Genomic DNA, 27,545 nt, shown 5'->3' on the forward strand with positions numbered 1-27,545 from the left:
TCATGACTGGTATATTACATTACTTGAAAAAAGTTCATATTTTCAGTATATTCTGTAATAAACGTTTGCGATGTGAAATCGAAAGTACATCGCGAAAATAGGTGACATAACGATATACAAACTATAAATAATGCAAGTAAATTGATCATTTAATTTATAAAATATATACAATTCACTACGCATGCACAAATTGCATTCCTGGGTTTTCCACGTGACAATGATGATCAATCTACTGGCTTTATTTATAGTTAACTGGAAGTTACCTGGTAGACATACATGTACCCAGTCAAATTTATTACCGAATATACTGAAAATATGAAAAATTGACAACTTTTTTCAAGTAATGTAATATACCAGTTGTGATATTTTGATCAATATAAACTAATAATTGTAAAAAATACGGTATTTTACAACTTTACTTTTCTTCGTCTTCGTGGTTGACAGTCCCTTTAAAAATAATTATGTTACATTGTAAATATGTAATTTTACACTAACCATTTGTATTTTATCTGTCGTGAAATAAAAACCAAATAAAGTCTCAAAAACTTGATTCCAAACCAGAGAGAAATAATTAAACATCTCATTTTACAAGAGCTGGAATAAATTCTTATGGTTACTATTCATTAGTATTCTCCATTCATTAAGCATGAAATAAAAGATGATCTCTCTAAAACAGCAAAATTTATCCTATGATATCCATAGAGTTTCATGTTTAAAGCTGACTTTTTACAAAACAAGAGATGTGTTTGTCAGAAACACAATGTCCCCTATTTCGCCGCTTTGAAATAAAATGTCATTATATCATTTGGCAGGTTTAGAAATTATCCCCTTTGAAAGCTTTTTATTACTTCCCTTAAAATGTATTTTTTGACTTTTGACCATGACCTTTCTCCACTCAAAATGTGTAGCTTCATGAGATACACATGCATGCCTAATATCAAGTTGCTATCTTCAATATTGCAAAAGTTATGGCCAATTTTAACGTTTTCGGACGGACGGACAGTTCAACTGCTATATGCCATCCTACGGGGGGCATAATAAACAAATTCCTACCTACATGTAAGTAGCAATTTGGTCTGTAATGTATTCTGGCGCACATGTTTTTAATGATTAAATACAACAACATTCAGTGACTATTCTTCTCCAAATTCCTTGACCTTGAGCCAGCTCAGTGTTTGATCCCACAGTTTCTGCTGGGCTTGTTCAGCTACTTCATCATTAACATTCTCCGAGTAGAGCTCTCTTTTACACTCCCTACAATGTAGAAACACACCATAAAAGCATGTTCAATTACAAAACACTGCTTTAAGTTACTAACAATTGTGTGGAATATTTCAGAACATTGCATGTTTGCATATTTTACATGGCAAATAGCCGTTTGAGAGACAGACATATAGTGATATCGAAAATATAACTACATGTAAACTGGTAGAAAATACAAACATATACAATATTAGAAGAAACATACTTGTAAAGAAATCCAGAAGAGACAGTGGTAACAGCATCGGCAAGACAACAGAAGATTGTGGTTTGAGCGCCGTCTTCTGAGTGTTTCATGAGGAACCAGAGAAACGGGGCAAATGTCAAAGCCACAAAGGCGCTCTGGCGGAAGGGCATGTGCCTATGAATCCCCGTTCTCACTACCCCTGGTATCACGCAGTTCATAGCGATACCATGCTCTAAAACAAGCATATTTATAAGGAAATGTTATACATGTAGTTTGTTCCCGTTTTATTGCACAGTTTATTTTTATCCCCCGCCAAAAGCGGAGATATATAGATTTGGTGTTTGCCATATGTCAATAAGTCTGTCTGTCTGTTTCTTTATAGTGCTATATCTATAAGAGAAGTGCAATACAAATTAATCATAACCTTACACTTTCTTAAATTAAAATTATTGCACTTTATTTATTTTGAGAGGGATATAAATTTAATGAATTTGCTTCTTTTATTTATTGTAATGATTATGGTGACCACTGCCTTCTACATTATAATGCATACAATTTTTTTTACTGTAATATTTTTTTGAGAATAACCACAATGACTTCATTTAAAATATTATATATATGCTCTAGTTCTTCAGAGCGGTTTACCTTTATGTCACAAACGATTACCTCCATTTGTTTACAGTGCCCCCCCCCCAAAATGCATTAATTTATAGTTAAATCATCATCGCCATTTTAAACTCTATACATGTGTACCTTCCAATTTAGACCGCCTGGCAAACTCTTTTGTGAAGAGGACGCAGGCCAGCTTGCTTTGGGCATACAGGCCTGCGCAGTTGTACTCCTTCTGCTCCCAATTAATGTCCTCAAGGTCAATATGCGCCAGTTGGTAGGCAGGCGCTGTTGTCATGACGATGCGTGATGGCCCGGACCTCTTTAGAGTGGCCATCAGCAGATGGGTGAGCAGCGCATGACCTGTACAATAATGTGACCCAGTATGTATGTTGTCTTTTCTAAATATTTGAATGTTTTATATATATATGGTGCTCCAGCTAGGATTCAGTAAAGGGCAGGGTACTCTCTAGTCAAAAAGGATATTAACCTTTACACTTGACTTGTGTGTGATTTAAACTGTAGTAAATTTGTTGGGTATAACAACACATAAATATCATAGGCATCTTTGGGGAATAGCAAATATTGCCCCTCTAATAGTAATGACAGCCTCTACTTTCGGCTTATGTAGATACCACTCTCCTCAGGGTGCAATATTTAGTACGACACTAAACTGCCTACAACATTTTTTATACAATAATATATGAAAAGTGACTTATCATGTGGTGTACACATGGTTAAGGTTAAGCATGAAACTTTTGCAGCGGATATAGAAATGTGAAGCAGATAAAATATCATACCTAATCCATGATTTGGCAAATAAAACGGAACATTGGAAAGTCATCTTAATTAATATATTTGAAAGTCTTCTTAAGGGATGTTTTAATAGGTCTTTATGGTACTTAAAATGATTATTGTACCTATTTATTTTGATGTTACAAGCCCCTGTGACCTGGACCTGCTGACCTAAAAAGGTCACCTGTGTCTACCTTTCCTCCCAAAAAACCAGCCCAACAGCTCGAAGGATAACGATAAGGTAAAAAAGTTCTCTAAATATTATGCGGAAACAAAATGGTCTTTGAAAAGAACATCTGAAAAACCTTCTGATGGGACACTTCCAAAGCAATACACCCCTCTTTTTCAATTCAAATCAGGTGATAATTTATCAAATCTTGTATGCTTTAACTTAAAAATAATTCAGTGGAAAGAAATACTTTTGAAATAATGTTAATGATAATCAAATGAACATTGTCACCTGCACAATGTTAACTATACTGTATAATTCAATTTCCCTAGCCTCACTTACCTAAATAGTTCACCTGGAAGTGGATTTCAAACTTGTCCTCTGTCGTAAGCTGTGGATGCATCATTATTCCAGCATTGTTTATAAGAAAGTGTAGATTTTCTTCCTCTGAAATGAACCAATGTACAACAAGACTCACTGATTGTGCAGTATAAGAGACAACTTATAACCGATAAATAACATAACAAGAGCATCGCATTACAGGTGCCACGCTCGGCTGCGGGTGCAGTTATTAATAAATGAAAGCTTGTCAGATTTTGTTGATTTTTTTTAGAGGTCAGAGTGACCTTGACATTTGACCTAGTGACCCAAAAAATGGATGTGGCATGTAGAATTCATCAAGGTGCAGCTACATATAAAGTTTCAAAGTTGTAGGTTGAAGCACTTTGATTTTAGAACGGATGTTCAAAACCTTGACAAAATGTAAAGGCTTACACGACACAGACGACACGACACGACGAGCTGGCTATGACAATACCTCGGGTTTTTGCAACAATACCTCGGGTTTTCTCCGATAACAGCCAAGCTAATAAAATCATTTTTCCAAAAAACCTTTGTGATTTACTTTAAAATGTACTTTTAATTGAAGAAAGTAATATTCATATGTACAGAAAAAATACTGATAGAGCTTTAAAAAAAAATATTGGAAGGAAAAATGACTTGATCAATACACTTGTACAAAAAAAAAGTCTACTGAATAAAATACATGTTTGCTCAATAAATTTTGTTAATTTAACAAAATTTAACAGTTAAATATAATTGAATTACAAGTACAATGTATTAGTTTCATTTGGTTGCAGATATGCTTTGGTATATCTTTCATATAATTTTTTTATGCAAAACTATGTTCTGCTTTTAACTCAGTAATGAGTTTAGTATTACTTTTCTTAAATGCATCTGTAAAGCTTTGAACTGATTTGAAAGATGCAAGGTCACATTTCAGGCACACAATCTTATCATTCCCAGTTTTTTTCTTGAGCTCATTCGCTACTTCTGTCCCATTCTTTTCATCCTTACAGGCCAGATACACTTTTGCACCTGAAACAGATGGGTATTAAGATTTTAAGTATAAAACATTAAATGATCATGCCAATTCAACCCCTGGATATTAAAAACCTACTTTTACAGGTATGATACACTGGTGTAAAAGGTTTCCATCCAGCAATTTAAAAAACCCCTAAAAATTATCAAATTTCTGTCCAAAACATCCCAATTGAAGGTTTAAAAACAAAACAAAAACATAAATATAAAATGAAATATTAAGTTAATTTCCCTATGCAGTTATATGGCTTGAACCTAAGTTAATATAATATTGACAACTTGATAACACTTACTGATCAATTTTAATGTATTTGTTAGCAACAAATCAAATACAACAATGCCCCAATCTGAAGACTTCATGACGCAAATTTCCCCCATTTCAGATTTTTTAGCGCTATTTGTCCTAATAAGGCTGGTACCAGTACTTTTTCCAAAAGGCGCAACAAAAAATCGCTGCCATCAATGTTGATACAAGATACTTTTGGGGGGTTAGGGGCCATTATATTCTTGATCAATGTAATTTGATGTTATAGAAAGTTTAAAACAAAAGTCTGGTAAATGCATGCCATTTTTAGTTATATGTTCGGTATAAAACAAAAAACAAGCTTGCCTAAGTCTAATGCACGACACCATGACTAACAAATCTTATTTAGGACAATAATGACTACATGTACCTATACATTTCTAACACAACACCATGATAATCTAATTAAGAAATAATCGACGGGTAACCGTTGGTTATTGCGGTAATAACCAACGGTATGGAGTTCCGATGCTTAGGAATTAAACCACGAGGGTGTAGCCCGAGTGGTTTGATAACGAGTATGGGAACGACATATACCGTTGGTTATTACCGCAATAACCAACGGTTACCCGTTGATTACTTCGATTCTAACACGATTTCATTAATAAGTTAGCCGCGATTTAAAGGTTATAAATGAGAATTATATTAACAGAACGTCCTCCACTTTTCCGCGAAAACATGACGTCACCACAACAATGAAAATCAAATGACGTTGTCTTCATTCATTAACAGTGCGCTGACAATCAAATGTGACGTCATACTAACAGCTGTTGGTATATCGAGGTAATAACCCACGGTAGATTTCCTTCTTTGTATATAGAAAACAAGTCACGTGCCGTGGTAGAATCTCAAATACGTGTATTATACCTCACATAAATGTGTTTCTTCTTTGCGTTTATAAACTACACAGGTCCGTTATTTTCAATAGTGACCAGTAAAGATGCGCACGCATCTAGTCAGCGGGCGCTATTCAGAATAGCGCCCGCTGACTAGATGCGCACGCATCTAATAGTGCCCGCTAGAATGTTTGTTTTTTTTGCAACATTTGTGCAAGTTTTCCAAGGCAAAGATTTTTTCATTATATACTTAGGGTAAACGCACGATTCGTTTGGCAGGTCACGAGTGTGTGTTTTATTATTATTATCACATCTTAAAAAACTACAAAAATTAAATGCTTTATTTGGGATCAATATTTTTCAACTTGCTGTCTGTGATATAAACAGTTATCTTTATATAAAATGTATATCAATACGTGTAATGCTTTACAATAAAAATGGATTTTGTATAAAAACGCGAATTTTTCGTGTCCCAACTTTCGCATGGAGACAACTCGCGCACAACAATAATACAGTATATATTATTAATAGTAACTGATAAATATTGATGGAATTTATATTGTGTTTTTTATTTTTATTTGTATTGACATTTATCCGCAGAAAAAATGTTCAGTATAATATAAGAAATAGAAAACCTCACTTCAGGCCCAATGGCAGAATAGTGACCAGCCAGGCAGCCCCAAATAGTATACAGACAGAAGCGGAAGTATATATTATACTATTTGGAGCTGCCTGGCTGGTCACTATTCTGCCATAGGGCCCTCAGTGAGGTTTTCTATTTCTTAATTAGCATAGTAATAACATTGTGCCTTTATATTCTAAATAAGCATGTGTATGTTACAGTTTCACACTTGAGAGTATACTGCTTTTTTATGTAATATGATTACAATAATCAGACCTGCAAAACTAAGGCCAAAAAATGTACGCTTTTAATCACACAGCATTAACAGTGAGATGTTACTGCCCATGAATAATAATATTGTGCCCAAATCTGAGGTACTTTAACTACAGCGCCTCCGTTAGCTTTTAAAAGTTGGAAGTTCTGACTCCCAAGATTAAAATTGCGGATGTCCCAGACATAGATTTTGAAGTCCCACTTTTATTTCAGAATTTTAATATACGCACATGTTCCAACTCTATCCACAGGCCTTTTTCTGTCTATATTTGGAAAAAGTACCTAGCAAAATTGGGATTTTTCGAGTCACGAAATCTTCCAAATTGGGAATAATTTTCATCGACAAAAGCATTATTTGGGCAGGGCAGGGAGTTCAGACCTGTTTACCCTACCGATTGCTTCTCAGTAGTATGGAGGGCATCTCTCAGTAGTTTTGGGCTGTTGTCAGTAGTTTTAACCTTTTCAATCATTTTGAGCATTAAAACACCATGACTGGATCACATATCAGTTTAATGGTAAATAAAGCATTAAGATGAATTTACTTGCTAATAATTTAATCTGTTAAGTGATTTTTTTTGCTTTTATTTGTTACAGCCTGTGCCATTTGGATTGGGAAAATTAGCGTGATAAACCATGAAATTGGATAAAATAGCGCGATAAACCATGAAATTGGGAAACATTAAGCATTATAAATATGATTATAAGTAACAGAAGTAACAGAATTAAAATTGTTTTAAGTGCATGTTTGACAGCACTGTTATATTATAAAGTGCTGCTTTAATGTCTTCTTACAATGAAGACAATATTTAGTTAATATTCATATTAAACTTGCATTAATCTATAGATTCTTAAATACACCATTTGATCATAAGCTCTTTAAGAGTAGCTATTAATGTAACTCAATATTTTTTAAATTAAATATCATAAGGGGAAAACATAAACAAATATTGACAAACACCCTTTAGTGTTCTTGTTGTGTTAATGATGTATTAAATGGAGTTAAAATAATATATTGTATTTGTTTACCTTTCAATATCTTGCACTTGACAACCTCAGTTCAATGCTATTTCATTAAACTGTACAGCGTAACAAACATAATAAAGCAGAATATGCATATGAATCTGAGTATACACAGATCCACTAACATATAAATCCACTAACATATAAATCAAATCATCTTTGTCTCTTTCCATTTTCAAACGATACTCTTTGTGAGTAGACTGAACACCAATTTTCCAACACTCGTTTCCGTGATGCACATTCACTGTGCAGATTTCTGATAAATATTTGTTGTTGTTTTTTATCTCAAACGTAGTATTTTGTGTTAATTAACACACGCATTACATTATTTCCTAATGACCATATGATATCCGTTGGTATTTATTATTCTGTGTGTAAAAACAGGCGTGCTCAATCCGGATACATCGAGTATCGTCGGTATTCTCTGCAATAGAGAGAGAGAAGTGTATACTGAATAGCAACGTAAAATCATATATATTCGGCTAAATTTGCGAACCAATATGTAAGTCAGTTGTCGTTCAGTGAAGACTCGACAAGCTTGATCAGCACTCGTTCCCCGGGAGGCTTGGATTTTAACGTTTCTTACTACACAAGCGCCAAAATGATTATGATTGATAAATTACCCGCAAAAAATAAGCAAAAGTACGGTTAAAAACTGACATTTGACCATTTTGATCGATGAATCCGTAGTTTTTCAGTACAAATCTGTAGTGCGTAGTTTAGCCAAATTATCCGTAGTAACTACGGCAAATCCGTAGAAGTAAACAGGTCTGGGAGTTTTACAGTCATTTAGGATAAAATGCATATAAATTATGGTTATACGGGCAAAAGCCCGCGAAGCGGGCGTTGACCGTTCATACATATGGGAATTTAGACATAAAATTACATAAGAATACCACATATGGATACGTCTCAAAAAAATTTGCCACGCGACATATATTTTCGCGATGCTATTTATGACCTTGAACAAATCAAAAACACTTTGACATATGCTAAATCACATGTAAATACATACCTTGGGAAAAGTTATATCAATGACATCATAATTGTGTAGCGAATTGCACTAAATATTCTCGCATTATTTGTTTTTCTTCGCAACCGTTCCAGAATTAAGTCATTACTCAATTATCTCCCCTGAATGCTCTTCTTCATTGGGGATAAGCCGAAGACTGGTTCACTACATATAGTGACAGTCTTTACCAAACACAATTTATGTGAACATAACCCGTCTTTAATATATTGCCGAATCTCAATTATATCTGTCGAATTCATTTGCTTTGATCTTTTCGATATCATATTGTTATTATAATCCTGACAAATCACAAACGCTTGTTAAAAAATTATTTGTTTTAAACATTATAGTTGGCATCTCTATTCTTCCAGTATTCTCGCGGTATTTCAATAACGACACCCTACTGTTTATTTGTCAGAATTTGTGACGCATTTTCCATTCGCTCTCAGAAAGAAGTTTTACGTGTGATCATGAGCAATATTCTGGTAAGTTTTCGTTGTTATCCACCAGAAACACATTTATTCACAAAATTTAAAGATATTCCGATCTAACTTTTTAGTCTTTTAGCTTTCGTTTTTAACGTATTTACACCTCGTCTGCTCGCACTTTACCGATATCCCGAAAGGTTACATATCACTATAATTAGTTTAGGCCTAAAACCACAAAATCCGATACCGTTGGATTTCCGTACCACAATCTTACGTAAAAAATCAAATCTTCCAGATTCGAAATCAACAAAAAACAAGACATTTATAAATTGTCTGCATTATTGATCAAATTTTAAGATATATTTGGTTTTCCGTTTTTAGAAGCTGTTCTGCCAAGGCAAGAGCTGGGCATCATACAAGCCATTCTATCCAGCAAAACTGACAGTTTTGGTTTACAGAAATCAACAAAGGAGGGATTCCTGATTTATCAAAATTTCCAAGCTATACACACAGTTATTATCTGTGGTGATCTTTATTGGTTCTGTTTGTTTACTTGGATGGAACATGTGTGAACGTTTATAGAACTTTGAAAAGTCTATATATGTCTATCTATAAACAAAAATCAGCTATGGTATAATAAGATCAGATGTGCAAACAATGTCAAAGGGTTATTAAATTAACAATTTGAAGGCAATTATGCTGAAAAAATATGAAAGTTCCCATACAAATTTTGTCTGTATATCGACAAGTGTCTGCCGATAATTGTCAAACTAGTAATACAAAACTTACCACAAGTATGTAAAAGCACTAAGTACCTGTGATCATTTTTAGTAAGATAGTGTAATTCTAAACAGTAGCAAATAGCTTGTTTAGAAAATGCATAATGCAATTAATATGATTTCCGTTCTATTGTGTAATTAATAAATCTGTTGTTACTTGTTAATCCATGATAAATGTTTTATGGCTAGTACAAAACAAGCAATTTTAATTTTGTAAAAGGTAATACAATGACACCACTTTGTAATTTCATATACGTAAATATTCTTGAAATGTAGGTTGATGACAGTGTTTTAGTTTACTTATTTTGTAACTATTATTTTATGTGCAAATAAATGATGTGAAGTGTTTTGTATCTCCACACAATACCACATACCTTTTTATATATGTACTGTGTTATGTGTTATTTGAATGTTTAAGTAAAAAAATGTGGATGATATAACATGATGCATTCGAATATTTGCATTCAAATTGTAACTAAAAAGCTAAGTGTATGCAGTTTAGACTGTGATTTTAGAATTGCTACAAAATGGCTAGTTTTTTACTGTACTGTGTGCTAAATGCAACTGCTTTAGCAAGCTGTCAGGTTGAATTGAGACATTTGATGAAACAAACTGTTTCCTCGGTAGGACCTGTACTTAGTGTCTATAATGACGTACCATGACGTCGAAAGTCTACAAGACCTACTAGGTAGAAAGAGTAATGTACTTCGACGTACAATTTTCACCGACCCTTGAGTGTTAGCCAATCAGAAGACACCTTACGTCTGTTGCTTTTAGAGATATTTGACATTGAACATTATTATTATTATTATTATTATTTATACCGAATTATGCGACTATCGACCGCTTACTCATAGGTATTGTGCGTATGTATTAAACATTATTATTATTTATATCAAATACGCACAATACCAGTAACTGTTAGCGGTCAATAGTCGCATAATTTGGTATAAATTACCCACTTAACGGATCAATACAGAGACCTCCCAGTGACTTTGCCAGTTAGCAGACATCCCATCCACTATACCACAGACACCGAACCAGCTATAAATTCCTGTGGCTAGAAAACAAAAAACAAATAAGATGCTAGATCTTTAAGCTTGGAACATGTAACTCGTTTTAAGATTGATTTTTGTGATGCATTACTTAATTTTTGCAACAATTATAATATTTTGAACACAATCATGTCCATATATTTATTAAAAATACATGGTTATTAAAAAACCTTAAAAAGCTTTTGCCCATAAATTAGGTAGCACCTATAATCATATTATATTTTGTAGGTTGTTTACAAAGTAAAATTAAGATATAGAGTCTAATACGGGCAAAAGCCCGCGAAGCGGGCGTTGACCGTTCATACATATGGGAATTTAGACATTAACTTACATAGGAATACCACATATGGATACGTCTCAAAAAAATTTGCCACGCGACATATATTTTCGCGATGCTATTTATGAACTTTAACAAATCAAAAACACTTTGACATATGCTAAATCACATGTAAATACATACCTCAGGAAAAGTTATATCAATGACATCATAATTGTGTAGCGAATCGCACTAAATATTCTCGCATTATTTGTTTTTCTTCGCAACCGTTCCAGAATTAAGTCATTACTCAATTATCTCCCCTGAATGCTCTTCTTCAGTGGGTATAAGCCGAAGACTGGTTCACTACATATAGTGACAGTCTTTACCAAACACAATTTAGGTGAACATAACCCGTCTTTCATATATTGCCGAATCTCAGATTTCTGTCGAATTTATTTGCTTTGATCTTTTCGATATCTTATTGTTATTATTATCCTGACAAATCACAAATGCTTGTTAAAAAATCAGTTGTTTTAAACATTATAGTTGGCATCTCTATTCTTCCAGTATTCTCGCGGAATTTAAATAACGACACCCTACTGTTTATTTGTCAGAATATGTGACGCATTTTCCATTCGCTCTCAGAAAGCATTCTATACATAGATGGTGACGTCACTTCGTTATCAGTAAGACCGGTGTGTACACAATGTCTCAGAAAGAAGTTTTACGTGTGATCATGAGCAATATTCTGGCAAGTTGTCGTTGTTATCCACCAGAAACACATTTATTCACAAAATTTAAAGATATTCCGATCTAACTTTTTAGTCTTTTAGCTTTAATTTTTAACGTATTAACACCTCGTCTGCTCGCACTTTACCGAAATCCCCGAATGGTTACATATCACTATAATAAGTTCATGCCTAAAACCACAAAATCCGATACCGTTGGATGTTCGTACCACAATCTTACGTACAAAATCTCCCAGATTCGAAATCAACAAAAAACAAGACATTTATAAATTGTCTGCATTATTGATCAAATTTTAAGATATTTGTTGGTTTTCCGTTTTTAGAAGCTGTTCTGCCAAGGCAAGAGCTGGGCATCATAAAAGCCATTCTATCCAGCAAAACTGACAGTTTTGGTTTACAGAAATCAACAAAGGAGGGATTCCTGAACTATCAAATTTCCAAGCTATACACACAGTTATTATCTGTGGTGATCTTTATTGGTTCTGTTTGTTTACTTGGATGGAACATGTGTGAACTTTTATAGAACTTTAAAAAGTCTATATATGTCTATCTATAAACAAAAATCAGCTATTGTATAATAAGATCAGATGTGCAAACAATGTCAAAGGGTTGTTAAATAAACAAATTGAAGGCAATTATGCTGAAAAAATATGAGAGTTCCCATGCAAATTTTGTCTGTATATCAACAAGTGTCTGCCGATAATTGTCAAACTAGCAATACAAAACTTACCACAAGTATGTAAAAGCACTAAGTACCTGTGATCATTTTTAGTAAGATAGTGTAATTCTAAACAGTAGCAAATAGCTTGTTTAGTAAATGCATAATGCAATTAATATGATTTCCGTTCTATTGTGTAATTAATAAATTGGTTGTTACTTGTTAATCCATGATAAATGTTTTATGGCTAGTACAAAACCAGCAATGTTAATTTAGTAAAAGGTAATACAATAACACCACTTTGTAATTTCATATACGTAAATATTCTTGAAATGTAGGTTGATGACAGTGTTTTAGTTTTACTTATTTTGTAACTATTATTTTATGTGCAAATAAATGATGTGAAGTGTTTTGTATCTCCACACAATACCACATACCTTTTTATATATGTACTGTGTTATTTGAATGTTTAAATAAAAAATATGGATGATATAACATGATGCATTCTAATATTTGCATTCAAATTGTAACTATAGAGCTAAGTGTATGCAGTTTAGACTGGTATTTTAGAATTGCTACAAAATGGCTATTTTTTTAGCGGCGACAAAATTTAAACTATTCAACAATAGTTTGCGAAAGAAAATTAGAAACCTGCAAGATACCTGTATTTATTAAATATTTTAATTGCGAATCAAGTATGTTGTTATGCTATTACACATAATTATACATTGATAATGAATAAGAAGACAATTAGTGGTGTTAACGTTTCCCAACAGTAGAAATCATTCTTCTGATGAAGTCAGTGATATACAGACGAAAGCTCCAGGTATGGCTTTCAATACGTAGTGTGTGTTATTTGACAGTCTAAAACTTATTGGATTAAAAAAAAATCCTGTCAAATTTGTCAATCAAAATTGATTCGACACATCACATGATTTTGATTATGTTAAATCAGTGTACTGTATGCTAAATGCAACTGCTTTAGCAAGCTGTCAAGTTGAATTGAGACATTTGATGAAACAAACTGTTTCCTGGGTAGGACCAGTACTTAGTTTCTATATGACGTACCATGACGTCGAAAGAGTACAAGACCTACTCAGTAGAACGAGAAATGTACTTCGACGTACAATTTTCACCGACCCTTGAGTGTTAGCCAATCAGAGGACACCTTACGTCTGTTGTTTAGAGATTTTTGACATTGAACATTATTGTTATTATTATTTATACCGAATTATGCGACTATCAACCGCTTACTCATTGATATTGTTCGTATTTATTAAACATTATTATTATTATAATTTATACCAAATTATGCTACTATCGACCGCTAACTCATAGATATTGTGCGTATTTATTGACCTGGCGTGGCGAAATTAACCTCTGACTTATGCTAGTTATGGTTATCACAAAATACGACCAACGGGGAGTTTATAATAAATTATTTATCCCATTAATGCTTGGTAACTGGTTACCGTTGGGAATTTCCTACACAGTAATGCGCTGGGCGGTCGTGATACTCCGCCCCGCATGATCATTTCATACACACAATATGCTGAATAATTTTAATTTTAAAAAGGTAGCAATTGAATCTTCCTCAAATTTGTATATAATCTATTTCAATGCATTAAATACTTGAAACTTCTATGTGTTGTTTTTTTCCATTCTGATATTTTTATTCATTTTGTCCTCAACCAAAAAAGAGATTTTAAACATTTATTATGAAAAAATCTGCAGGAAAAGCGGCTCAAGAGACTAATGTTTTGATTGGCTGTTCAGAAAATGTGTACGTAGAAGTACAAACATGTATGTCGAAGTACAAATTGTACTTTGACGTACAAATATATACCAGTGGCCCAGATAATTATTTGGGAAATAGGGTTTTCACCCTTTGATTTTGAAAAATAGGGTTATTTAAAGAATGCTCCCACTTAAAGGATCAATACAGAGACCTCCACGTGACTAAGCCAGTTAGCAGACACCCCATCCACTATACCACAGACACCGAACCAGCTATAATTTCCTGTGGCAAGAAAAAAATAAAAATAAGATGCTAGATCTTTAAGCTTGGAACATGTAACTCGTTTTAAGATTGATTTTTTTGGATGCATTACTCAATTATTGCAACAATTATCATATTTTGAACACAATCATGTCCATATATTTATTACAAATACATGGTTATCAAAAAAACTTTAAAAGCTTTTGCCCGTAAATTAGGTAGCACCTATAATCATATTAATCATAAGTCATAAGACATTTCTTTCTAAAAAAAATATTTTTTTATTTTTTTTTTAATTGGGATTTTTTTTTGAGAATTGGGAAAAAATATGCATTTTTGGCATTGGGAATGGGTCTGACTATCGGACCCGTGAGATAGGCAGAAAAAGGCATGATCCATTACCCGATAATCCAATATTATTATGATTGCTATTTTCAAAACCAAAGTACGGCCAATATTGACGTCTGCAAATGTCCGCCAATTTACAAATTGAATTGTGGGATGGGGGAACTCCCATTGAACATGGGTTAATCACGTGACGCAATTTGAGAGCATAAAGCACTGGTCATATTTAGTAATTACGACAAATCAACGACTGAATTTAACATGTTACATGTACCTCCTTTCAGAAAAGTTTGCGTAGGTGAAAGCGAATTTCGGAGTATAAAAACGCTTCTTTCTTTAAATTTTACCAAGTACACTTCATTCCGAATTGCGATATAACTTGTCAGGTCATTCATGCATGTAGACCAATATGTATGCATAGTTTGGCAGTCTCAAAACACGTTATTTAACTACTTATTGCATTACATGTTATGGCCGCTGATATAACAAAATACATGATTCAATTTTAGTATTTTCAAATGCGTATAATTAAACGTGTTACCCGAAATCATTTCCAGATAATATAAATTCACGGAAAGTTAAGAAAATTCTACCAACAAATAAACATTTCTCGTGCATTGCGTGTCCAGATGAAAATCATGCAAAAATTATACTTCATGTACAACATCACGTACTTCTTCCTCGAGGAAAGCGTGGACTAAAATATTTGATTGCTGAATAAAAACTTTGTAGCGCAGAAGTCACTAATAATATTGGATACAGCTTCACGTGGGGTCGGTGTGCATTCAACTGCCTGAGCGCTGATTGGCTGATGCGCTTACCAAGAAGAATTTGATTGACAGCGCGAAAAATCAATATTGGCCACTTGCTGAGAAATTTATTTATTGATAACAGTAGCTCTTAGGCGGAGTAAACGGTCTGAATAACCCGATTAACTGTTGACATGTGTACGTGTTGTGTTTTAGAAAATAGCGAATATGCGGATTATCTGACGTCCAAGGGACCTCCACCATTTGCATAATGGACGTACGACTGCCGTTTTGGGCGTAATTTCAGCCCGGACGTCCACTAACGGAAGCGCTCTAACTAGCTTTCATAACATTGGCCTACATCAATTGTGAATAAAAAAAGTTAACAACATAATATGAACACACCTCTCTTAGCAAAGTCTTCTGCTATATACTTCCCTATGCCCCCATTACCACCAGTAATCACAGCTACTTTACCGACCAACTTGGTAGCACTGGTGCAACGAGCTCCTCTGAAGTATTGTCTGAAAGACAAGCAACAATGCAGTAGTAATATATGAAACAATGCAGTAGTAATATATGAAAAATTATATGTGCGTATTAAGTCGCACAATTTCGTAAAAACATGCACATTTTCTTTCTAAAAATTTCAAAACCTTTGGTCAGAAAGTAAAGATTTTTTTTCGACTAAATATTTTGTCATGTTATTAAATTGATTACTAATGGACATTTTTTTAAAGTTTTGGAGGGGGTTGGAGCTGGCGGGGGGGGGGAGGGGGTAGTAGCTCATGCCGATTGCCTGTGGCAATTAACTTCTGTAAATACATTTGACTTATCCAATTCACTATACTCAAAGTATAGTGTATTGTAACCGAATCCGGTATTAGGTCGTGAAAACATGTGATATCTAAACACATACCTTAAACCGTAGATTAACCCTCCAACCAAGGCGATAATTATTGGCCACCAAGACTGGAATATTGCATCTGGATTGGGCATTCCATGAGGAAGTCCTGATATAGACGGCTTTGAAGACATTTGTGGCAAAATGTTATTTACTAATTAATTTTTACCGGTGTTGGAAAAATTTTGCGTTGTTATTTTCGCCACATGACACTATGCAAAGTGAATGTCAACTTTTATTTTCAAGTATTTAACATTGTTTTTAGAGTAACATATTTTTGCACTTTATTCTTTATATCAAGTAAATCATACGATAATAAGGATTACGAATAAGTGGGACATGCAATTCAATCCTTCAAAATGTCAAGTCATCCAAAACACAAAACGGAAAACAATCATGTCAATACTGAATACAATATCTCTTACATAACACCATTCTAGAATCTGTCCCTTCTGCTAAATACCTCTGCTTCACTATATCTCATGACCTTTCTTTCAATACACATATCAACAACATCACAAAAAAGCAAATCAAACACTAGGCTTTCTGAGACGCAACCTAAAAGTTCATTGACCAGAACTCAAATCCACCGCAAACAAGACACAGACTCCAGCTGGAATACAGCTCCTCCGTGTGGTCCCCGCATACGGCGACTTGCATTGAACAGCTTGAGTCAGTTCAGCTTAGGGCTGCACATTGGGCCAAACAGGACTTGAGTAGGCTGTTCAGTGACTCACAGACATGCTTACTTGACCTCCGCCGTATTGACCAGCGCCTGGTTATGTTTCACAACATATTGCATAACCAGGTAGCCATTCCTATACCTGACTACCTCAAACCTATCACTAGACCATCAAGAACCTCTCGTACAAAAGCATTCCAGAACATCTAAACCACAACTGATTATCATAAGTTTTCCTTCTTTCCCAGAACAATCATCCACTGGAATGCTCTACCTCCTGACATTGTCACCCTCCCTGGACCTGAGTTCAGCCTGGCTGTTAGCCGGGTTGAACATATCTCCCCATAAGCATACCTGATCTGTTTTTAACCTGTTTTTAATAATTTATATCTTAATTTCAAACTTACTAACATTCTTGTCCCCAGAATGGGTTTGACCTTACTGGAAGATAGATAGAAGAAAATTTCCCCAATGTTTTCATAAAGCAGCTCAGTATATCAACGGTACTGTGTGGAGCCCATGCCATAAGGAAAAGATCCATGATCTGGAGATGGTCCAAAGATGAGCAGCCCACTATGTTACAAACAGATACCACAACACCAGTAGCAAAACATCAATGCTCGACCACCTACAGTGGGAAACTCTAGAGTCCAGAAGGACCAAAGCCAAACTGACAATGGTCTACAAGATAACCAACGCCAATGTGGACATACCAGTAGCCAAATACCGTTTCCCTGGCTCGAGCCGGGCAAGGGCTATATATATATATAACCACTCCATTAAGTACCTGCCACTATTAACATGTACCGCATACTATCGCCACAGTTTTTTTCCAAGTATAACCACCACTTGGAACAACCTACCGGCCTCCATGGCTGAAGCCTCCAACTTGGTATCCTTCAAGCGCAGGCTAGCAACAGCTAGATTCTAAAGAAGTTGTCAGTGCCAGCTACAAAGTAACTCCTGATGACCCCTCATGGCTGTGCCGGTTGAGGTTCAAACCTCTTGGCGGCCACCGTAGCCAGAGAGGCATAATGGAGAAGGATGAGACGTAGCTGGTGACTCTGCTTTACTTTACTTCTGTCTGTTAACTATCAAGCTTTTCTTGCTTTACTGTTTTTCACTCATTATCCTCATTCTTTCACCACCGTTGCATAATAATCATGTGTGATTGCAGCAACGTACAATGTAGATGTAGATCGATAGTCTAAAATACCCTAAAAGGACTTGTTCACAACACAGGCACTCGGCATTAGTTACTACCCCCCTCCCCACAGCTGCTATCAAAACTCAAAATCTGTAAAATAATACAGCTTTTTCACGCTTTTTCATGATTATTTGGAAAAAAACTAAAGTGCTTATATAGATGTTATGTTTTGCCACAAAGAAAGGCTGCAAGGCACAGTGGTTGCATATTTGCTTTTGATTTCAGAGGACCAAAGTTTTAACCCTGAGAAAGGCAATATTTGTGTCATTCATTTTTCTCGCTATAATAATTAGTTAAGAATACTCAAAACGTCATATATTTGTTAATAATCATATTTTATAATGAGATTTTTCATAATTTTGTGAACAAGTCCCATTAAAATAAATCCACTGTAGATATAATATAAAAATTGGAAAAATTACAATTTGAAAACTTTGTTTTTATTATTGTCTGAAAACCAAACACCAAAATATTGAGGCCAGAGTGAGGCATAAACAATTGCAATCACTCTGAGATTAATATTTTGCCTTATGTAAGTCTCCTCTAAAAATAAATACTGTAAAGGATTAATATACCGGTAGTGTTGTGCTTTTTTATGTTTACCAATGTTTTAAAAGAGTCTTGCAAAGCCTAATGTCCCTTTTACCAACATTAACTCTGCCACAAGTAGTAGTAAACGATTTACTAGTAATTTTCTTTATTAAACTACATGCTAGTATACTGAGTAATAAATTGCATTGATTTGTCCTTGGACGCAAAGTGAAACATATTCACATTAACAAAAATGCTTTTACAATTGTACATAAATTCTATTACATTAAAAGAAGATTTTCATCAAATAATACATTATTATATACCATTTAAAGAATTTAAGTTAACTACAAAGGAGAATAGACATTTTTATTAGACTTCTCAGCAGCGTTGCACAATTAATGATTTTTAAGCATTTTGTATGAATGATTTAAGCATTTCTTAAATCTACAAAGAATTAGTAGGTTACTGACAAGTGTTTTTTTTCTTAAAGTTAAACGTTTTGGCTGTTGTTCACAGTTTATCTGGTGTTTATATTGCTCTTAATAGAAGTAAATTTTGGGGCATTAATAAGTAGTCGCATTCATATTGTACATATTCAATCCTGAAGGAATATTGTTTTTGTACACTCTCGCTTCGAATTTTTGGGTCTACTTAATTTTTATGAATTTCTTTAATTCAGCATGATACATAACCATGCCTCGGATGAGATATGATGTCCCAAGACCTGTTGTTATACTAAGTGTTATTGGCACAACATTTGGTGTGACAGTGCTTATAAAGTAAGTAGCCCTTTTTATATTTTTTTAGCAAAACTTAATATTTTGTGAATACTTTTTATTGATGTTACATCTGTGCCAATTAGAATCTGAGTCTTACTTCTAAATAGATGTCTACAGCCATTATGAAGGCCTGTATTGTTTGCGTAATACATTAACATTAAGTTGTTTGTAATGAGGCTTGTTTGGTATTTATATTTTAAAGAAATGCATTTTGGGATAGAGATCATTAGGTTTACTGTATCCATTTGATATGTAACTGTACTTAGTAAACAGTTAAACAAATAAAATTTAGAAGAGTAGTATTACTGAAAACTATTGTAGTGTGTTGCTTAAAGACTTTTTATTTTTATTTTAAGACTCACTTTAGGACAACACGGTATAAAGTGTCGTTCCATATTATCTTTTGCAGTCTGCATAGGCTAATCTGAGAAACAACACTAGCCTTCAAGCATGGATTTTTGTTTTAGAAGAGACTTCCTTTAAATGAAAATCACAATAAAAGCCAAAAGTGTTGTGCCTCATAAGCCTGTGCAGACTTCACAGGCTAATCTGGGACAATACTTTACACACAAGTATTAAGCCCCATTTTTTCCAGAGCACTTTTCATTTATTTTTTAGGGACAAATATGGCGGAAAGAAGTACGAGGAGAGTACAGACATGTTTGGTAAAACAGTTGTTATCACAGGCGCAAATTCGGGAATCGGCAAGGAGACAGCCAAAATTCTTAGCAAAAGAGGTTTGATATTCATATTATGGCAACTATTGTTACTAAATAAAAAATAGCAATATGGCATGTTCTGTATATTATGTCAAACTTCAATAAGATAGTCGAATACTAGTTTAATATTATGTTATTTCATCAAAGTTATTATTATGTTATTTCATCAAAGTTATTATTTTGTTACATTGATAAATTTCACAGAAACCAAAATTTTGCTTTCGTCAATTGCCTTTTAGTTATGCTTCTTGTAATAAACATGTATCTGAGTGTTTCAGTGGACTATTACAATACAGTTAAATAACATATACAAATCAGATTTATCTTTATAAACAGGATGAGTGATTTAGTTTTTTAAATATATATAACAATTCATGTGAAAATATGAGAATTAAAGGTACAACTGGGTTCACATCTCACATTTATGTCCAGTGATATAAAGTGAAAAACAGGTTTTATTACATGCTTTGGACGAGTACAAATCACACTAGGGCGAGTGGAAATTCACTGGAACATAAATTACAGGGCTGAGGGCTTGTGCCATAAAACATAATTTGTGTGCCTTGCTTATGCTTGGTAACAATATGAGACACAAATAGCATAAGTACAATAGCACGTTGTATTTCAAGGTGGTCGTGTGATCATGGCCTGTAGAAATATGACAGCCTGCGAAACACTGAGGAAAGAGATATATGAAATGAGTCTTAACCCAAGTATTGAGTGCCGAAAACTGGACCTGTCTTCCACAGAGTCAATTCACAGTTTTGTTGATGGTCTCAAAAAAGGTATAGTCGTTTAACCCTTTACCACTTAGATACACATGTGTTGTTCCCTAGAAGGTTAAATTTAATTAAAGACCTTTCTTACTAGATTCAAGTTTTAAAGGCCTTATTTCCAAACCTTAGATACTGATGAGCAGCAAACAGCATAAAACCTGAACAGACTGTGAGTCACTCACAGGCTGTTCTGTTTTTTTTGCTGTTTGCACATAGCCATTTTAACTTTGCCTCTGAGTGGGAAAGGATTTTGCACATAGCCATTTTTACTTTGCCTCTGAGTGGGAAAGGATTAATAGAGAGTATATGGCCTTATAATAGTCTTACACGAATGTATAGTCCATTAGGCTTTAAAAGCTGAGATTTTTTCAGAGGAATCGTATTATGCTGTATATTTTTCACCTTTCTTAATACCCCACCTTTCCCAGGTGAATTGTTTAGAAAGATTTGTTACCTCAAAATAACATAGTTTAAATGCTGCAGTAATCCATATTACATTAAAAGCATATACCTGAATTTAAGGTAAATATTCATCATTATGTGGTGTAACACAATAACCATTTTAATGCCTGTACTTTTCGTCACTCCTAACCCTTAAAATCTGTCCAACTTGGTGTACAACCTACATGTATTGATTGATGCATGTTTTGCTGATTACAATTTACATGCACAAGTGTTTCACACCCTTCCAGAAATGTGCAACAGCTAAAAAAATCACTTATAAGGCCCTCTTTAAGACCAACACAAATTTCAAGGCTAGAAGTCTGGATTGATGACATCAGTCTCTTTGTTAATGGGTGTTACTTATTAACAACTGTGTTTTCAACTGATTTCCGTTTTGAATTATGAATGTCTTCCTCATAGCAATGAAACAAATTGTGGCATCTGGTGCAGCTTCTCAATATCATTTTCAGTGTTTCTACGACAGGTATTCATTTTAAACTTCCCACATGTGTTTGGTATCATTGTGTGTGGTCACTGACACATTTCTACAGATCCGACCTGCAATTAAGCAAAATAATGCCTCTTTTTTGTACTAAGAGAATTCAGGTTAATATTGGCATGAAACATATACATGTCACATATTCAACTGAAACTGTCACATAATGTTGACATGAAATATCTACTTATCCCGTATAATGACATATTCAATTGACACTGTCCACATGTACTTTGGTTTATGGTGAGAGGAAACCGACCAAATTCTACAAGTCTGGCCTGTCAGTCAGCAGAATTATGTCCCTTTTTATGCCCCCAGATCGAATGATCGGGGGTATATTGTTTTTGGCCTGTCTGTCTGTTATTGTATGTGTGTGTCTGTGTGTCTGTCACTCAACTTTAACCTTGGTCATAACTTTTGCAATATTGAAGATAGAAACTTGATATTTAGTATGCATATGTATCTCATGGAGCTGCACATTTTGGGTGGTGAAAGGTCAAGGTCATCATTTAAGGTCAAAGGTCAAATAGATGGCTTCAAAGCGGCTCAATAGGGGGCATTGTGTTTCTGACAAGCACATCTCTTGTTGTACATATAAATATGAAAAAGGTAACCTTTCAACATCTCCATATCACTGTTTCCACAACAGATATTCAATTGAAACTTCCCACATTTGTTTGAGTCATTATATGAGATGACCATGTTTCATAACTGTGATCTTAATTTTTAGCAGAATTATGCCCCTCTTTGGAGAAATAAAAGTCTGTTTTGAAAGCAATATTATATGTAGGCTACGGTTTACCTGCATCAACTATCTCTTTAAATACTTAAGATATGAAATTTAAACTTCTCACAATTTTTGGGGATCATCTTGCTAAGTCACAGTCCAAGACCCATAACTTTGACCTGCAATTAGGCAGGATTATGCCTCTTTTTTTGTTTAGAAAATTCAGGTCAATGTTCACAAGTAACAACCCCCATCTCAGTTGACATGTAGATTGAAGTTTGATTTGGCTATATAGGTCAAGGTCACTGTTGCTTAAAATATTAAACAGTTCATTGGCAGTAACTTCAGTTAGGGTGGGGATAATCAGCTGAAATTGTGTGCTTATGTAGATTATATGGTGATCTTGAGATGGGCTGCATTTGGACCCAGTGTGATCAATTTCACTGTTACCAAAAAAAGAACAGTTTTCTCTCAATTAGTGGAATTTGGATGGACGTTTTGTGCTGTAATTTTGTATTTAGATAACCTAATATGCAGGCCTGGGTTTGGGTTGCAATTGGGCGAGTTGGGTCACTTATGTTTATGGTTTCGTTTAAATATACTGTATTGCTAATTGAGATATAGGGATATTCTACATCAAATATGTCTCACAAACCTATTACTCCTTGTCACAAATGAGCCTGAATAATGCACAAATTGGCCTAATGCCATATGCCACCAGCGTAGCTCCACACCTGCTTGTGCATTTGCATGGTTTGGTCAGGAGCTACCTTGTACGCTTTAAAGTCATGCAAGGTTTCACTGATCTCATTAGCTGACAGGGTAACACTGAACCAGACTGGGTGCATATATGGCATAAGACCTATTTTTGCATGAAACTGCTTGCATGCATTTCACTGTAAGCTTTTAAAAAGCATTTTCATGCCAAGACTGTTGTCATAAATATTTTATTTCTAACAGACGGTAGAAATGTGGATGTGCTGATAAACAACGCTGGAATGATGTGTGGCCCCAAAAACGTTACAGACGATGGTTTTGAGTGGCAGCTGGGAGTAAATTACCTTGGTAATGATGGCCTGTGAGGCAAATTATCTGGTAAAATTAATTTAAACTGATGTGAACAGTATGTTTTGAAAGTGGCACACACAAATAATTGCCAGAAAATTATATTCCACAGTTGCACATTTGACAAATTGACAAATTACAAAAAAATCTCATAGATTCAAAAACAATTGCACACATAAAAATAAAATTCATCATTCTAAGAAATTAAAAAAAATTATATTTTTGATAATTGATATTCATCCATCGTAATTGTGAAAGTGTAAAGCCTCTATAAAGCTTTTCATCAATGATTTAGTAATAATGTGTATTACAGGAATAGGATTTTTCAGTAAGATAAAGATTTAAGAGTCTGATTGGTGTATGTCTGGTGTATTGGTAGCTTTTGCTGCTAAAAGATCTGTATTGGATCCCCATATGCCAGGCACATTAAATAGGAATGTGCTCCCTTGTTACTATAAATATTAAAGACAATTTAAATGTTTTATTGTTATGTCAGTAAAAAAAAACAGTTTTCAAAAGTATGAAAATCTGTTTCCAGGTCCCTTTAAAAAATTATGTCAATTTTAAGAAGGATTAGGATGAAGTAATATTACTTAATTACAGTTTTATTGAATTTGTATAATATAAATTTCTACGAAGATTACAAATGAATATGTAATATGTATTAAAGAAGCAATTACACAATTATTATATAAAATTGGCTTTCTATATTTTATACTTTATACTTAATGCATTTAAGGTCCATTCTTGCTTACAAATCTGCTCCTGGACAAGTTAAAAGCAGCTCCACAAGGCAGAATTATCAACCTAGTCAGTCCCTTCTTCAAAAGGAGCTCCGTCAACTTTGAGGATCTCAACAGCACCAAGAACTATGTGCCCAAGGAGGCATACGGGCAGAGTAAACTAGCTCTAGTGTTGTTTTCACAGGAACTAGCAAGGAGGCTAGAAGGTAAGTGACTTAGAACCAAAATAAACTTGAACCTACCTCTGGGAAAGTGAGGCAAAATGCATAAGCTAAAAGTGCTGTCCCAGATTAGCTTGTGTAGTCTGTGGAGGGACTTCCTTTGCAACGGAAATAGCAACAAAAGTGGAAAATGTCATCCCTAATAAGCCTGTGTGTGTATTTGTACCATTCTTCAAAGTAGAGTTTGAGGAGAGGCAATTACATTTTTACATGCTACACTGTATATGAAACCGAGGATATGAGAAAGTCTGTTGGGTTTTCCCAAGTTTACAAGGACATAATTAAATTACATAACAAACTCATTTATAGTTATCTGTAAGCCTGTTTTGAAATTTGATACTTCAATGCTAAAGCAAGTATCAATCACTGTTTGCAAAAGTGCACCATGTCTCGTTCAAGGTACAAGAGTCACTGTGAACTGTGTGAACCCAGGTGTATGCAAGACAGACATTGGGCGCCATCTGCCTGTTTCCCAGTCCATGTTTGGCGGTCTGATCAACCCCCTACTCTGGGTGTTCTGTAAGACGGCATTCCAGGGCGCGCAAACACCTGTGTTTCTCTCCATCGATGATAACCTGGCCAAAACCACAGGGAAATACTTCACGTAGGTGTACACAGTATGTCAATTGAAAATAAGCAGTTGCATTTTTTTTATCTGATCAGATTTTCTCTTATTGAGTGTCACTTTTAAAGGAATAAATTATCTAAGGAATGGCCTGATGAATTTCATTCAAACTGAAAACATGTTTTTTCATATTTAAATGATCTAATAGGCTAAGTTTGGAAACTCTAGTTTAGAATTTTCTAAAATTAAGGGTCATTTTATACTTAGAAACTTACATATGCTGATTAAATTGCTAATGAAAGTTGTTTAGTAATCTAGTTTTTCAGGAACTGCTTGATGATTATCATTTTAACTTTATTTACGATATTCATTTCCCATTTGAAATTACCCCATAGGCAAAATTTGGCAACACTTCCCCCCTTGGGCTTGCGTATGGGATGGATGCGTTGTAGGTAAAGGTCACTGTCACTTAAAATATCAAAATGGAATCCATTTAGTTAATTGATAACTTACCTAGTTATTGTAATTAAACTGCACACATAAATACCTTGCTTAATATATACATGTTTATATAAACATTACATCCAGTCCCCTTGTAAATGCTGTCAAGGTAAAGGTCACTTTTACTTAAAATAGAAAACTTGCATTCAGCATGGGAACCTAAATACCAATTGAGTTGGGGTCAATATCACTGTTGCATAATTATGATAAATGGCTTTCACTTGACAACTCAATAAAACTTGAGCTGATGTATTGAGTCATTATGCATAAATGCTTTATACCCAGAGCTAGCATGGTTTGTATATGGAGTGTAATGGGTGAAGGTGAAGGTCACTGTAGATACTGACTTATTGTTTTTACATGATAAACTAGAATTTAGATGTTGTAATTTAACTTGAGTCAAAGATTCCAGGGATTGCATATGGGATGTATGTCATGGTAACTGTAACTAAATACAGAAAAATGGTTTGGATTTAAATTTTGAGAACGAATTTAGCAATTTTGATGCAAAAAAACCCCACAACAATTTCCATTTTTGTTGACGTATGGAACGCATTGGGTCAATGTTAACACTTAGTGTATGTGTAAGTGATAAATAATAATTGTTTCCACTCAAAATTGATGGGTCTAGTAGTATTTTTGAAACTTAGAAAAACTAATAATAACATCATAGCTAAAATAACTATAAATAGTAGGTAAGTTACTTGCCTTATCTACAAAAAGTTGGTTTAGATAAAAAGAACTCTGGCAAGAACAAGAAAAGTCGAGCATATTGTCCATTTAATGCACTTCTTTTTTCATATAGCTTAGGGAATATGTTTATATAAATAGGGGAAACCATGAAAGAAAGTGGCCCTTTAGTGATTTGTAAGAAAGTACAAATCAAGTTAGTATGTGCTCAGAAATGACAAAGTGAACTTTGATATTTAAGCATACTCATAAATCCATATTTTGATGATATTGCAGTGACATGAAAGAAGATCAACTCACTCCAAATGCTCTTGATGAGGCGGCAGCCAAGCGACTATGGCTTATCAGTGAAAAATGGACAAAACTTTCACAAGAAACTTAGCACTATGTATTGTAATTTGTGTGATATTTTAAACTGCATACAGATCTAAATATAATCATGGTGTACTAGTATTACAAAAATTGTACAACATATTTTGTTTTGTTTTGTTTTGGTGCTCAGTGAGTTTATCACATTCTTATATGATAATTGCTGTTTCTTGTGATGTGTTATATTGTGTTAATATTAAAGACATTCGAATGATAAAAGGCAAAAAAATAAGCTCACCTTAGCACAACATACTCATGGTGAGCTTTTGTGATTTCCCTTTTTAAATTGTCGTCCACGAGTTTTCAATATTTTTTTAGAACACTTGAGAGGCCACATATTTAACCCAATCTTCATGAAATCTTATGTGGCTATAATAAAACCATTTGAGAACACAAAAAGTGACATATTTGCTCCTTTCGTCTTGAAGATTTCTTAGTACATTGAACAAGTAGTGTGATATATAGGATGAGTTTAAATGTGGTTTATTGTGGTTTGTTCAAAAACACGACTGCCTGGGTTTTGGGCAGTTTATCCCAATAAGTATAGTGTGGCACCTTGTTTACACCATTCGCTCAGAACAGTGTAGTTCTTTTGTGTCTCAGATGGGCACCTTAATGCCTGTAGTCCTGTATTT

General features: G+C 34.3%; 2 protein-coding genes across 4 annotated transcripts; one reads left to right on the forward strand and one right to left on the reverse strand.

Moving 5' to 3' along the window:
• On the reverse strand, positions 1 to 16,571 carry LOC127857643 (retinol dehydrogenase 13-like). The gene is made up of 7 exons (XM_052394216.1): positions 16,408 to 16,571; positions 15,894 to 16,012; positions 4,242 to 4,397; positions 3,363 to 3,467; positions 2,201 to 2,419; positions 1,469 to 1,679; positions 1 to 1,254 (listed from the first exon to the last, which is right to left on the reverse strand). The coding sequence occupies exons 1-7, from the start codon at positions 16,524 to 16,526 to the stop codon at positions 1,134 to 1,136; spliced, it is 1,050 nt and encodes a 349-aa protein (XP_052250176.1). The 5' UTR covers positions 16,527 to 16,571; the 3' UTR covers positions 1 to 1,133.
• Positions 16,571 to 27,015, forward strand: LOC127857644 (retinol dehydrogenase 13-like). 3 transcript variants are annotated; one of them, XM_052394217.1, is made up of 8 exons: positions 16,571 to 16,637; positions 19,495 to 19,594; positions 20,213 to 20,331; positions 20,943 to 21,098; positions 23,717 to 23,821; positions 24,561 to 24,770; positions 25,185 to 25,389; positions 26,818 to 27,015. In XM_052394217.1, the coding sequence occupies exons 2-8, from the start codon at positions 19,509 to 19,511 to the stop codon at positions 26,921 to 26,923; spliced, it is 987 nt and encodes a 328-aa protein (XP_052250177.1). In that variant the 5' UTR covers positions 16,571 to 16,637; positions 19,495 to 19,508; the 3' UTR covers positions 26,924 to 27,015. The 3 variants fall into 3 exon arrangements, with proteins under 3 accessions (XP_052250177.1, XP_052250178.1, XP_052250179.1); XM_052394218.1 differs by having other exon boundaries at positions 16,591 to 16,613; XM_052394219.1 differs by having other exon boundaries at positions 16,635 to 16,658.
• The last annotated feature ends 530 nt before the right edge of the window (positions 27,016 to 27,545 follow it).

The sequence above is a fragment of the Dreissena polymorpha genome, chromosome 14, assembly GCF_020536995.1.
Source record: "Dreissena polymorpha isolate Duluth1 chromosome 14, UMN_Dpol_1.0, whole genome shotgun sequence".
In the NCBI taxonomy this organism is placed as follows: Eukaryota; Metazoa; Mollusca; class Bivalvia; order Myida; family Dreissenidae; genus Dreissena; species Dreissena polymorpha.

Coding starts and splice junctions, on each gene's coding strand:
- LOC127857643 (XM_052394216.1), bottom strand. CDS start 16,526: ATGTCTTCAAAGCCGTCTATATCAGGACTTCCTCATGGAATGCCCAAT. Junction 16,013..16,407: donor GGGTTAATCTACGGTTTAAG/GTATGTGTTTAG, acceptor CTTGTCTTTCAG/ACAATACTTCAGAGGAGCTC. Junction 1,680..2,200: donor CAGGCGGTCTAAATTGGAAG/GTACACATGTAT, acceptor TGCTTGTTTTAG/AGCATGGTATCGCTATGAAC.
- LOC127857644 (XM_052394217.1), top strand. CDS start 19,509: ATGCCTCGGATGAGATATGATGTCCCAAGACCTGTTGTTATACTAAGT. Junction 23,822..24,560: donor GCTGGGAGTAAATTACCTTG/GTAATGATGGCC, acceptor AATGCATTTAAG/GTCCATTCTTGCTTACAAAT. Junction 24,771..25,184: donor ACTAGCAAGGAGGCTAGAAG/GTAAGTGACTTA, acceptor GTCTCGTTCAAG/GTACAAGAGTCACTGTGAAC.